Source organism: Podarcis cretensis, assembly GCF_951804945.1.
Source record: "Podarcis cretensis genome assembly, chromosome: 6".
NCBI classification, from domain to species: domain Eukaryota; kingdom Metazoa; phylum Chordata; class Lepidosauria; order Squamata; family Lacertidae; genus Podarcis; species Podarcis cretensis.
The window spans coordinates 290,717-303,277 of NC_137175.1; the positions used below are offsets into that span (position 1 = coordinate 290,717).

The following is a 12,561-nucleotide window of genomic DNA, read 5'->3' on the forward strand; positions in this document are numbered from 1 at the left end:
AATGGTATTTAGGACCCAGGGAAGTGAGGTATTAGGGGAAGGGTGAGAGAGCCCACCATAATCCCCGAGATGTACAGTCACATCCGCAGGAGTCATGACTGGTGATATGCTGCCCCAAGAATGTCAGACAGATAACCATCTCAGTCACAATGCCTACCTGCCCCACAGTGGGATGAAGCCCCATCAAGACAAAGGGGTGTATTTGACTTGACTCGGGGATCTGGAAACTGTAAATGCTTTCCTTTGTACTGCAATTGACAGGGGCATGCCTGGATCTCAGGTTCTACCTGAGACCACACACTTTCTTGTATTATGGGAAACTTTGGAATACAGATGTAACCCAGGGCTTCTAGCTGCTTTTTTGCTTCTATCTCCTGGCTGAAGTCTCTTGTATGATGACCTTTGGCATCGTCCAGGACACAAGCCCTTTGCTGGCCCCCACAGAAGGGTGCCGTCCTCCCACAGAAAAGACACTCAGAAGCACAACGGGGGATCCGCTAGGACAAATTTATTTGCAAGAGTAAAATCTGGCAGGCAGAGTGTTGTCAGGACAGGGGCGCCATGAGCAGAGTGTGGGGTCCTGTACTGCCCATTCCCAGCCCCTCCGACAACCCAGGGCGATTACGTTTCACAAAAGCGATATACTACTTGAGTGTAAAAGCACTTTGACACTTGTCATCTTGCTTTTTTGGAAAAGACAGAGCAGCTGGGAAGCAGAACGTGGCTCCTGGAGCTGCAGGGCAGGTGAGGAGAGACAGCAAGGAGCAACTTCCTGAGTTGCCTTTACCTGCTCATCTTACTGTTTGCTTCATCTCACCCCCTGTTGTCATGTTAAAAGCTCTGCAACTCTTTCATTGAACCAAGTCCACCATGATAGGGTGCCCAAACGTGGTAAAAAATATTAATATGTGATAAAAATATTAAAATATTTTATGGAAAGCAGCTCCTGTGAGGGGGGCCAGCCTCCTAGCGCAGGTAATTATTCACGTTCAAGCGGTTGGCCTCCTCGGACCAAGCAGCGTGGGTTGCCCCGTCCATCTCAGGGGCGAGCCGGTTGCTGGACTCCAGCGTGTGGTGCTCGCCCCCAATGGTCTCCCGGCATTCCGGGCAGCGGGTCGTCTCCATGGCCCCCCCGCACTCGCCAATGACGTAGAAGTGCCCGTTGCGGCACTTGAACCAGTGCCCGCGGGTGGCTCCACTGACGGCCGCCACAATCTGCTTCCTTTCCTCCTCGGAGATGCCCAGCCCAGCGACGGTGGGCAGAACAGCCTCCAGCTCCTTCAGCTTGGCCTTCGCCTCGCTCTCGGCCTCAGGGGTGAACTTGCCAGGCCCCTCCAGGACCTTCCGGGCCGCGCTGACCAGCTCCGCTGTGCCTGGGGCCCGGCTGGCCTTCTCCCCAGCGGTGCTGCACCTCGCCAGGAGCTCCACCAGGTAGGTCATCCGCCGCAGCTCGGTCCGCAGCTCAGACACCTGCTGCCCACTGAAGCTGTCGCGGGGCTGGTCTAGCCAGCCGGCCACCTCGGCCAGGCGCCTCCTCACGCCCTCCTGCTCCGGCTGCGCCAACTTTCCTACGTTGGCCATCAAGCCTGCCACCTGCGCATAGAAGCCAAAGAGGGTCTCCACCAGCCCCAGGGTGCTGGCGGAGAGGGAGTCGTCCTCCAGCCTCTCCCTCAGCTGCCTGTGCTGCCTGGTCAGGTGGCGCCTCAGGGTGGTCTCCTGCTGGAGCGCCCTCATCAGCTGGAGGGCGCCCGAGCCGATCTCGGCCGAGCTGCCCTGCATGCGCCCCTTCACCACCTCCACCTCTGCCAGGCTCCTCTTCACCAGCGTGCCATAGCGCAGGCTCTTCCGGATGGGCGTCTGGCAGCTGGGGCACACCTTCAGCCGGACAGCCCCTTCCTCTTCCTCCTCGTCGCCATCCATGTAGCGGTCGAGGCCCAGCGCACTGAAGATGTGCCCACAGTCCTCCAGCTGCACAAAGCGGGCATCCGGCTCATCCTCGCAGCCAAAGAAGATCTGCGTCAGCTCCTCCGCGTCACAGGTCAGGCACTTCTGTGGGCAGGGCTCCCCACACAGCCCGGCACAAGGGTGCCCACAAGGGAGGCGCTTGGGGCAGGGCACGTCACAGCGCGGCCGGTCACAGGGCTCAGAGCACAGGCGCCTGCACTGGTGGTGCTGGCAGCGCCACTCGCAGGGCTCCATGCAGGCCGAGCAGGGCGCACCGCACTGCTTGGGGCAGCGGCTATGGACGCAGCGGTTCTGGCAGGGCTGGCGGCACGGGGGGCAGTCCCTGGTGCAGGGCTGGCGGCACTGGTGGCCGCAAACCAGCGGGCGCTTGCAGGGGCTCCGGCACGGCTGGTGGAAGCGGCCCCCGAAGCAAGCATGGCACGAGCCTGGACAAGGATGCCCACACTCCAGGACGCTGTCACACTTCGTCTTGCAGCGGATGGGACGCCCGTATGCCATCTCTGACGCTGCTGAACATGGCACCTCCTGGCTGTGCCCACAAGGCAGCGTCGCCAGGACCAGCTCTGGGCAGCGCCTCTCGCACTGCTGGCCGCAGGTGAGCTGGCAGGCATGCCCGCACTCCAGGGTTTTCCCGCAGGGCTCCTTGCAGCAGAAATCCTCGGCAGCCATTGAGCAGGGGACCTGTTGCTGGTGGCCGCACCTGGGCACCGTCTTGGGCACCTTCACCTGGCACTTCCCGCAGGGCTCACAGCACAGCTGGGGACAGCGGTGCCCGTTGTCACACAGCACCTTCTGGCAGGGCTTCAAGCAGCGGAGCTCCTTGTGCTGCGGGTCGTAGGGGTGGCACGCCCGGGGGCAGACGTGGCCGCAGCCCAGGCGGGTGTCACAGGGGACGCTGCAGCCCCCCTCGGGCACCAGGCGGAAGTCCTCTGCCTGCACCACGTCCGTCTTGGTCTGCGGGTGGTTCTGGCAGGCCAGGCGCAGCGCCTGGCCCACATGGCCCTTCTCGCGCAGAGTGTGCAGGATCCTGCTCCAGAGAGGCACCTGGCTGAGCATGCCCATGTTGCCCACACAGTAGAGGCCCTTTTTGGCGCGGGAAAGGGCCACGCAGATGCGGTTGGGGATCTGCAGGAAGCCCACCCGCCCCGCCAGGTTGCTGCGCACCAGGGAGAGCAGGATGATGTCGTTCTCCTCCCCCTGGTACTTGTCCACCACGTGGACCTTGACGCCCTGGAACTCCTTGGCCGGCAGCAAGCGGCGCAGGCAAAAGAGCTGCCCCGTGTAGGTGGTGAGGATGCTGATCTGGGAGGGCTGGTAGCCCTGGCGCAGCAGGTAGCGGCACAGCTCCACCACAAACTGGGCCTCGTGCTGGTTCTGGTGGCTGCGGCCCTCCTGGATCTCCTGCTCGAGGAAGCTGTGCTCCACGAAGAAAAGGTTGGAGGAAACGCCCTGAGCAGAGAGAAGAGGAGAGGAGAGGAGGCTGCTGAGCTGGCAAGGCAGAGTCTCCTGGCCAAAGGCTGCCAGCCAGCCAGGCGGAGGCGAGGGGAGGGGAGGGGAAAGATGATGCTCACCTTGATGTTCTCGTAGCGGAGCACCGAGGGATGGTTCTCCAGGTCCTGGTAGATGTGCGGGGTGAGCAGCTGGGCGATCTCTGGCCTCATGCGGTGCTGCAAAAAGGGCAAGCCGAGGGAGAGGGGATGGAGAGGGGAAGGCAACCACCCCCACGAAAAGAGGGGCTGCCTCAGGCGGCCACCACCCTTCTCTGCTTCAAGGTCTGAGGGGGGAACCATGTCTGGCTGCCTCTGGGCCGCCCACCCTAGAGGAGAGCAGCCAGGGTCCGGGGCGGCCCCCAGCCAGGCAGGAAAGGCTCCCAGCTCCTCTCCCCTCTTTCCTTGCTTGTGCATGAAAAAGAGAAACCCCCATTTGGAGGCTGTCAATGCTTCCCAATCCCAGCTGCTGGAACCCTCCCCCCTCCCCCGAGGGGAGCCAGTGCTCTTGCACCCAGATCCTGACTTTGTGGATTTCCCTTTGGAGATCTGCTGGGCCTCTCGGAGAAGAGGCCGCTGGACCGGCTGAGCCCCCTTTGGCCTGATCCAGCGGTCACCACAGAGCGAGGGAGGGGAGGGGGCCGGGGGGGGCCCCTGCTTGTGCCTCACCTGGAAAGCGAGGCGGACGAAGGGAAGGCCGACCTTCACCAGCCGCTCAAAGAGAGACACCTCCAGGTGGAAGTTCCTGGCCAGGTCGTAGACGTTGGCGCTGGGGCGCAGCTGCAAGGAAAGAAGGAAGATGGAGCCCGTGGGGTGGGGGGCGGGGGAGAAGGGGTGGGGCCCAAGGCCAGCAGACCCCGCCCCTCATCTGGCCCACCCACCCACCTACCTGCTGGTGGTCTCCAATGAGGATGAGGTGCTGGCAGGCCCTGCTCAGCGTGGTGATGACGTGGGCCTCAAGGACTTCGGCCGCCTCTTCCACAATGACCACGTGAGGGGCCACCTGCTGCAGGACCTGGCGGTACCGAGCGGCTCCTGGGGTGAGATGGGGGGCGGTTAGGGGACGCCCTGATCTCTGCCCCCTCTGCCTCCAAGCCAGGCTGCCCCCTCTCCAACTAGAGGAAGTGTGAGGGCAACGGCAGCAACTACTGGAGAGTAAGACCCACAGGCAGCCCTGCAGGCGTGTTGTCTTGCAGCTGGGCAAGGAAGCAGTTGAGAGAGGCTCCTCTTCACTCCCCCCCCCCATCACAGGTGGGCCCCCCAGGGTGTGTGGGGCAGCTTGCTGCACAGCCTCATCCTCACCTGTGGTCGTCATGCCCACGATCTGGGCTGTTCTGAAGACGCAGAGGTCCTGGTGCTGCCGGAGCTCAGCCAGCCTGTCGGCCGCCGCCTGGTACTTCTCTTTGTGGTGCAGCAGCTCGCGCTGGATCTCAGCCTGGTGCTTCCGCAACCAGTACCTGTGCGGTACAAAGGTCAGGTTCTGCCCTTAAGCAGAAAGAACCAGGGGCACCAATATAAGGGGGGGGGCACACACACCTAACTTGCTAGTGGCACATGTGAAAAGGATCACAAGCTGAACACGAGTCAACTGTGTGATGGAGCAGCAAAAAATGTGAATCCACAGAACTCGAGTGTCCAGATCATGGGAAGAAGTCATAGTCCCACTCTATGCTGCCTTGGTCGGACCACACCTGGAATGCTGTGTCCAGTTCTGGGCACCACAATTTTAAGAGGATGATCAAGGGTCAGTAAACCAAGCCTTTTGAGGAGCTAGGGATGTTTGGCGTGGAACAGACGAGGCTGAGAGGAGATGTGAGACCCCTCTTCAAATATCTCAAGGCTGAGAAGTGGGAGCAAGCTTATTTTCTGCTGCTCCGGTGGGTAGGACTTGAACCTGTGGCTTCAAGTTGCAAGAAATGAGACTCTGACTCAACACCAGGAAAAACCTTCTGAGCATAAGAGCTGTTTGACACTGGAATGGTCCCCTCGAGAGGCTGTAGAGTCTCTATCCTTGGAGGTTTTAAAGCAGAGGATGGGCAGCCATCTTTAAGCGATGCTTCAGCTGAGATCCTGCATTGCAGGGGGCTGGACTAGTTGACCCCTGGGGTTCCTTCCCATGATTCTGTTATTCTATCTGTGGGGGAGGCCCCTGGAGCAGAAGTTACCTGTAGAGCTTCCAGCGGGAGCTGAGGTTCAGCTGCCACACATCCAGGACGGCCTCAGCCTCCTCTTTGGTCATCGCCTCCCATTTTTTCAGTTCTGCCTTTGCTTGTCGCTTCATCTTCTTCTTCTGGCCCGGCTGCAGCTGCAGAGAGAACCGGAGGTGGGCAGGTGAGGAGGAGGCCGGGGCAACCCCTGTCCTGCCCGCCTCAGGGGCAGCGACAACAGAGCTTTCACCCCCTCCAATGCGACGCACTGTGTGTCCCCCCCTCAATACCTGAAACCCAGCGTTTTCTGCCCCATGTGGGGCTCTCTGCTCCCCCTTCTCCTCATCATCCAACCGCATGGCCAGAAACAGGTCGTCCAGGTTGTGCCTGGGGGGTTTCCTCCTCCGCAGCCGCCCGTCCTCATCGTGGTCCAGCAGCCGCTCGCGCTGAATCAAGTCTGCCTCTTCCACGACCTGCAGCAGCTCTGGCTCTGCCTGTGGGCCTTCCCCCGCCTCCTGGTCTTCCTCAACGCCTGAAGGGCCACACAGAGACCGGTAGGTGGCGGCAGAGAGTGGGCAGGCCCCAGGCTCCTTCCATGTCTCGAACTCGCCACCTCATCCTTGTCCCACCCAGAAGCTGCCCAAAGGAAAGCCCCTTACCTGCATTTTCTGGCCATCCTGGATCGGCCATGTTTTCAACCGGCGTGGCGCCAAGTCCCAGCCACTCCAGGATCAGAGAGTGCTTTGGATCCATCCAGTCCTCTTCCTGGAGCAAGAAGGAGCAGGTCAGACAGGCTCAGCGGTGGGTGGGTGGGTGCCACAGTCCCAGGGACCCCAAGACAGGAAGGCAAGCAGGAGCTGGGGGCCACGAGAGGGGCGGGGAAGGCGGGGAACCCTTGCAACCGCCTCGTGCTCCCAGAGAGCCAGGAGGTCTCTCTGCAGCAGAAGGTTTTCCTGGCAAAATCTCCCTCCAGGGCGATGGGTCTTTCATGGGTGCTGACGGCTTAGTGCGGAAGCACCTGCCCTTGGGAACTCCCTGCCTCTTGACATCAAGCAGACGCTGCCACTTTGCTCTTTTTGGTGCCTGCTGAAAACTTCCTTTCTAGACAAGCCTAACCTAGATAGTTAGAAACTTTCAACATCCTGAATTTTTCTTGATTGTTTCTACGTATATAAACACACACACAAATTTCAAGCAGGTGCATCTATCAATTTAATGAAATAAATAAGTAAATAAATAAATAGGGTGGTTTCTTCCATGACTGGAGTCCCCATCAGCCCCCCCCCCCCTTTGAGGGAGGAATTCCTACTCATCAGAGCAGCCAAACAGCTCACACTCTCGCCCAAGACTTTGGCCCCTGCTCTGTTGCTTCCAGCTGAGGGGCTGGAGAAGCCCTTGAGGAGTTCGGGGGCTCCCCCTCTGCTCTCCCAGGGGCACTTGGTCCCTAAGACGGGGAGATCCCGGTGGGGTGTCTTCTTGCGGGGCTGCCTTCCGCCGCCCCCCCCCCGATGCGCCCCTCCTGCTCCTTACCAGGCCCCTCACGAGGCTCTCCCAGTGCTGGCTGGAGATGCAGCTCCGCAGGTGCTTCTCGTGCAGAATCCCGTGCAGCCCGCACTCCAGCTGAGCCGCCCCTCGGTTGAGTTCGAACTCGGCCTCCCGCATCTCACAGGTGATCTGCCCTCGGGAAAAAAGAGGCCAGGTCAGCCCCTCGAGCGGACAAAGCCCAGCAAGGGATCAAGACCCAGCAGAGGACAGCTGGGGGCGCCTGGCCGGGCAGCTCCACTCCCGCCCTTCCTCTGCTGGCGCCTCCAACTGCTCTCCCCCCAAGGGCACCCTGCTCAGTCCCTCTGCTCCGCCCAACCTCCAGCTCTGGCCCTGGTCTGGGGAGGCAGCGTGGAGCTCCCTTTCAGCAACAAGGCAGCATTTCCACAGGTGCTGCGCTCCAGGGACAAAGCAGCCCTCAGCTCTGGCAATGGCCTGAGCATCCAAGGTGAAGAGATGTCCGTCTGTGTAACAGACTCCCCCAGAAGGGGGGCACTCTCTCCTTCCTTGGAGGTATTTAAACAGAGGCTGGGTGGCGGCATGGGAGGGGTTCTTGGGCTGCAATTTCTGCGTTGCAGGGGTTGACTAGATGACTCTTGGGGGTCCCTCCATTTCCCTGTGCTTTGCTGATCTGGCTGTTCTCATGGGCAAAGTCCCAGCAACCCCCCCCCATGAACGACACCCTCCAAACCAGCCCCCCTCCCCCTTCCTCGCACGTACATCATTGTAGGACCACCGGAGGTGGCCAGGCAGGCCTCTCCAGAAGTCGCTTCTGCCCCGCAGCTGCTGCAGGGTGAACGGCTTCAACTTCTCACTGTTGCTCCTGCCGCCAACCCGCACGATGCCCGCCGGCTGGAACGCCTGGATTCCTGGCCGGGGGGGGGGGGGAGACGTAAAAGTCAAGGTGGGATATCTAAGCAGGGGACCCACACCCTCCCGCCACTGCCAGGACAATGGGCAACCACCCGTACAGCGACACCCCCCCCCCCGCAAAGGAGTCTCAGTAATTCCTGCAATGCAGAGGATTGGACTGGATGGCCCTTGAGGGTAATTCCGCCAATCTCTATTCTCTCCTCTCCCCCCCTTCCCCACCCGGCCAAGGTGCTGCTGCCCAGGGCAGGCAGACCCCCCACCTTCCAGGAACTGGTCCAGGGCATGGTTGGTGTAGCAGACCACAAGGATGGGGGTCTCTCCACGGGCGGCCTTGTTTCTCAGCAGGACTTCCATGATCTTCAGCCCAACGTAGGTCTTCCCTGTGGGAAAAGCCCTGTCAAAGCAGGAAGCTCCGTCTACCAACCCCCAACGGGCATCAGAGGGCCCCCCTGCAGCCTCAGCCATCCCCCCCACCAAGAAAGGCTAGCAGCTGGGGGGGTCACAAGCCGCACTCCCCTTGCCACAGCCAACTCACTGCCATTCCAAGCAGGATCTGCAGGCAAGCAGCACCCTCCAGCCTTGGCTCGGGTTCAAATCCCATGAGGCAAAGGAAGACACCCGATGCCAGAGTGACGGGGGGTCGGAAAAATGGGCCTTGTAGGGTGTCAGGATCCAGCCAGCTGGCCGGCTCCACTTCACACCCACCCGTTTCAGGTAGAAATCTGAGCCTCCATCTGGAAAGGCATGGTGGTACAGTGGTTAGAGCATCAGACAAGGACCTGGGAGAGACCGGGGTTCAAATCCCTAAGTCAGCCTTGCACTTCATTTAGTGTGCCTCTGGGCCTAGCCTGCCTCACAGGGTTGGTGTGCGGATAAAACAGGAAGGAGAATTCTGCGTGCTGCACCCTGAGTTCCTCAGAGGAAACTGTCAGTAATTTTCATTGCTGCTATTGCAAAGGGTCACAAGACCGGATGATTTCATTTGTTATGAATGTGCGAATGGAAGTCAGGCTGATAAACTTCCGCTTTGTTCTTTCTGTCTCCAACAGAGAGGATGTGTGAGGAAGCTGCTTTTATTTCTTTGCCATAAATAAAGATGCTTGATGCTACAATTCCACCACAGCTCTGCTTTTGCTGACTCTGCCAACGTGTGCACGTTATCTTTCGGACGTGTGTCGAAACTTATATGGGACTCTGCCATCAAGGGACGGAAATGTGATAAATACATACAGTTTCCGGCCCTGGAGAGACCCTGGAACTCCTCTGCGGCGAAAGGCTCCTCCTCCCAACCCCAGTTCCTGCAACAGACACCTCTTCCTCGGAGGATGGGGTGCCCGACTCACCTGTTCCCGGAGGCCCTTGGATGATGGCCAGCTCCTTGGTCAGGGCGAGTTTCAGGGCTTGCAGCTGGGACTCATCCAGGCCCACGGCTTCCTGGGTCGGCCACTGGGAGGCATCCAGCACGTCGACACGGCCCTCAGGGGCTCCTTCCGCCCCAGCAGGGGGAGGCTTGGCCATCAGGCACCTGAGGTCGTAGAGGCTGCTTCCCGGCTCCCTCCGCAGGTACGCCGGCTCCCTCACCTGGGCCTCGCAGTGGACAATGTACCTCTGGAAGGGGACGTCTTCCTCCCGCAGCTCCTGCAGGCCCTGCAGGACGTGTCGGTAGGCCTCGAAGTAGGCGGTGGTCTCCACCATGACGAAGGAGTGGGAGGGCTGGACCTCGGCCAGCAGGGCCTGGCTGTGGGCGGTGAAGGAGAGGTGGACAAAGCCCTTGCGCAGCTCCTGGGGCTCCCGGTCGGAGACCGTGGCAAAGAGGAAGGTCTCAAAGTTGTCCTTGGACAGGCAGACCAGGGAGCCGTACAGCAGGCGCTTGGAGTTCTCCCACCGGACGGCGCCCAGCGGCGTGGAATCAAAGTGCACCTTGTAGTCAATGCCGGTCCGGGAGCAGAGCGGAGCCAGGATCCGGGCGTCCAGGTACACGCGGATGTCGTCAAACCTCCTCCTGCCCGGGCCGGCATCCTCAAAGCTCTGGAGGAACTGGAGGATGCCCTCCCTCAGCGGCCGGACAAAGTCCTCCCTCAGGAGGCGAAAGTGGGTGTCCAGGTAAACGGCGGGGCTCTCGTAGGGCTGGCTGATGAGGTTGGGGCGCAGGAAGGGCTTCTGGCCGCGGTTCACCTCCTCGTAGGTGGGGTAGATGGACATGGCGCGGTACTCCCCTTCCTCGCCCGGGGCGGTGGGCTGGAGGAGGGTGCAGCTGTCCACCCGCAAGGTGCCTTCGCGCCGCCGCTCCTGGAGGTGCTGGATGAAGCCCTGCAGCTTCTCCAGACTCTGGTCCAGCTCCTCTGGGAAGTCCACCCCCAGGGCCCGGAGGCCGTTGACGGAGCCCGGCAGGACGGACATCAGCAGGGCCACCTTCTGGAGGGAGCTGGCCGGGAAGATGCTGACCAGCTCCTGGACCAGCACCACCACGCTGGCAATGTGCTGGGGGCACTGGTGCCGCACCTCCGGCCGGGCCTCCATCAGCATGTTGGCCAGGTACTGGGGCAGGCAGACGCGGAGGAAGGAGGACTCCTTCACCGTCTCCAGCAGCCGCTGAATGCTCTGGCGGTCCATGCGGGAGAGGCAGGCCTTGCGGAGAACCTGGCACAGCAGCTGTACCAAGTCCGGCCTCATGGCAACTGAGGAGAGCGCCTCCCGCAGGCGGGGGCTGGAAGCCAGCGTGATGGCCACCTCCGAAGGGTCCTTCTCGAGGAGTTCACGGAGGAAGCGGGGGCCGATCATCGGGCCTCGCTGCTGCTGAGAGCCTCCTGGCCCTGCGTGGGGCCGCTGGGTGGGGTCAGCGTTTGGGGCCCCCTCTCTTTGCCTTCCTGGGCCATCCCTGGCCGGCCCTCCCTGGTTCTGTCCCCCAGCCCTCTGCTCCTCCCTCGGATCAGCCCCAGGCCAGACGCCCCCTCTGCGAGGGAAACGGTTCCCCTCTGCCCCCGGCCGCCTGGGTGCCCCCTCAGCCAGCCTGCTGGGGTTGCGTGCCCCGTCCTGGTGGGGGGTCCGGCCACAGCCAGCCCTCCACTCCGCAGCTCTGCCACGGCCCCCCTCACGCTGCCCACTTTTGTTCTGCTGGGAGGCTCCTCCATCTTGAGGCTCTGCAGAAGGAAAAGAGGGGAGTTAGAGAGTCTCTGGGCAGAAGCCCAAGTGCTGCCCCCTTCTGCCCCCCCCATCAGGGGATAACTTTGGCTTCGCCCCTCCAAAGTTAGGCAGGGGCTGAATTCTCCACCCAGGGGCAGCATCCAGAGGGATCTGGGCGGGAACTGGGCGGCTCCCTCCTCCTCCCATTTGGCGGCTCCTCCCCCAGAAACGATGGACCGGGGGCGGGCCGGGGGCGGAGAGCCGAGTCGGGCGGGGTCGCCCAACCTCCCGCTGCCCAGAGCCGGAGCCGCAGGACGGGGTTTTCCCGGCGGGAAGGGGACGCTGGACCAGATCCAGCCGCCAAAGCTGAAGCAATTGCCGGGCTCCTTTTTGCGCTTTCTCATCCCGGTGCGGCAGCAGGGAGAAGACCGGGGCTCTCCGCTCACGCCGAACCTGACGAAGGCGGAGACGCCTCCCCAACCAGCCCGTGGTCGCCCTGGGAGGCGGGAGGGGGGGCAGAAGCCCCTCTTTGGACTCCGGAGCGAGCGGGGTGGACCCTCCGTCAGGGATCCCCCGAGTCCTGCATTGCGGGGGTTGAGTTCGATGGGCCCCGGGGATCCCCTCCCTCTTCCCAGGTCGAGGATCCTCCCGCTGTCCCGGCGAGAAGCGCAGGCTTTGGGCGGAGCCTCCCCTCCTGCCTCAGGGGAGCCTCCGCTCCCGGTCCCCGAAAGCTGCGCTTCTCCTCCGCTCTGGCCCGGCCAGCCGCTTTCAATGACTGGTGTTTCAATGTACAGTGGGACTTCGGGTTAAGTGCTTAATTCGTTCCGGAGGTCCGTACTTAACCTGAAACTGTTCTTAACCTGAAGCACCACTTTAGCTAATGGGGCCTCCTGCTGCTGCCGCACCGCCGGAGAACGATTTCTGTTCTCATCCTGCAGCAAAGTTCTTAACCTGAAGCACTATTTCTGGCTTAGTGGAGTCTGTAACCTGAAGCGTCTGTAACCCGAGGTACCACTGTATTTTTAATCTTTTGTTGGAAGCCGCCCAGAGTGGCTGGGGAATCCCAGCCAGATGGGCGGGGTAGAAATAATAAATTATTATTCTTAGAATTCTTCTTCTTCAATTGTGGCTGTTACCTCGGCCTCCCGCTCCTCTTCCTCCGCCTCTTCGCGGCCGCCGCTGCTGCTGCCCCCTTCCTCGCCCGCGCCCCTCCATGGCTCTGCTCCGCTCTGCGCTCCGCTCCGTCCCGTCGAGGCGCCTCCGCCTCCTCCGCCACCGGCTTTTCGGCTCAGTTTCGACTTTCGCTTTCCCCTTCCCGGCTGGCTCCGCCCCCGCTTTCGCTTTCGCTTCCCGCCCGGCCCCGCCCCGCCGAGGAACCCCGGCGCCCCGGTCGCCGTCCCCGGCGGAAGGGAAAGGGAGCCGGA

At 61.7% G+C, this 12,561-nt stretch overlaps 2 protein-coding genes across 2 annotated transcripts in view; one reads left to right on the top strand and one right to left on the bottom strand.

Annotated features, from left to right (window-relative positions):
- Positions 1-12,561, top strand: part of ELMO2 (engulfment and cell motility 2) — a 49,568-nt gene that overhangs the window by 6,322 nt on the left and 30,685 nt on the right. The gene's annotated exons all lie outside the window — the stretch shown is intronic.
- On the bottom strand, positions 494-12,490 carry ZNFX1 (zinc finger NFX1-type containing 1). The gene is made up of 13 exons (XM_079978810.1): positions 12,274-12,490; positions 9,358-11,154; positions 8,275-8,394; positions 7,862-8,010; positions 7,130-7,273; positions 6,259-6,364; positions 5,890-6,131; positions 5,618-5,757; positions 4,755-4,909; positions 4,342-4,487; positions 4,122-4,232; positions 3,537-3,632; positions 494-3,414 (listed from the first exon to the last, which is right to left on the bottom strand). Exons 1-13 carry the CDS (start codon positions 12,350-12,352, stop codon positions 967-969), a joined length of 5,733 nt encoding a protein of 1,910 aa, XP_079834936.1. The 5' UTR covers positions 12,353-12,490; the 3' UTR covers positions 494-966.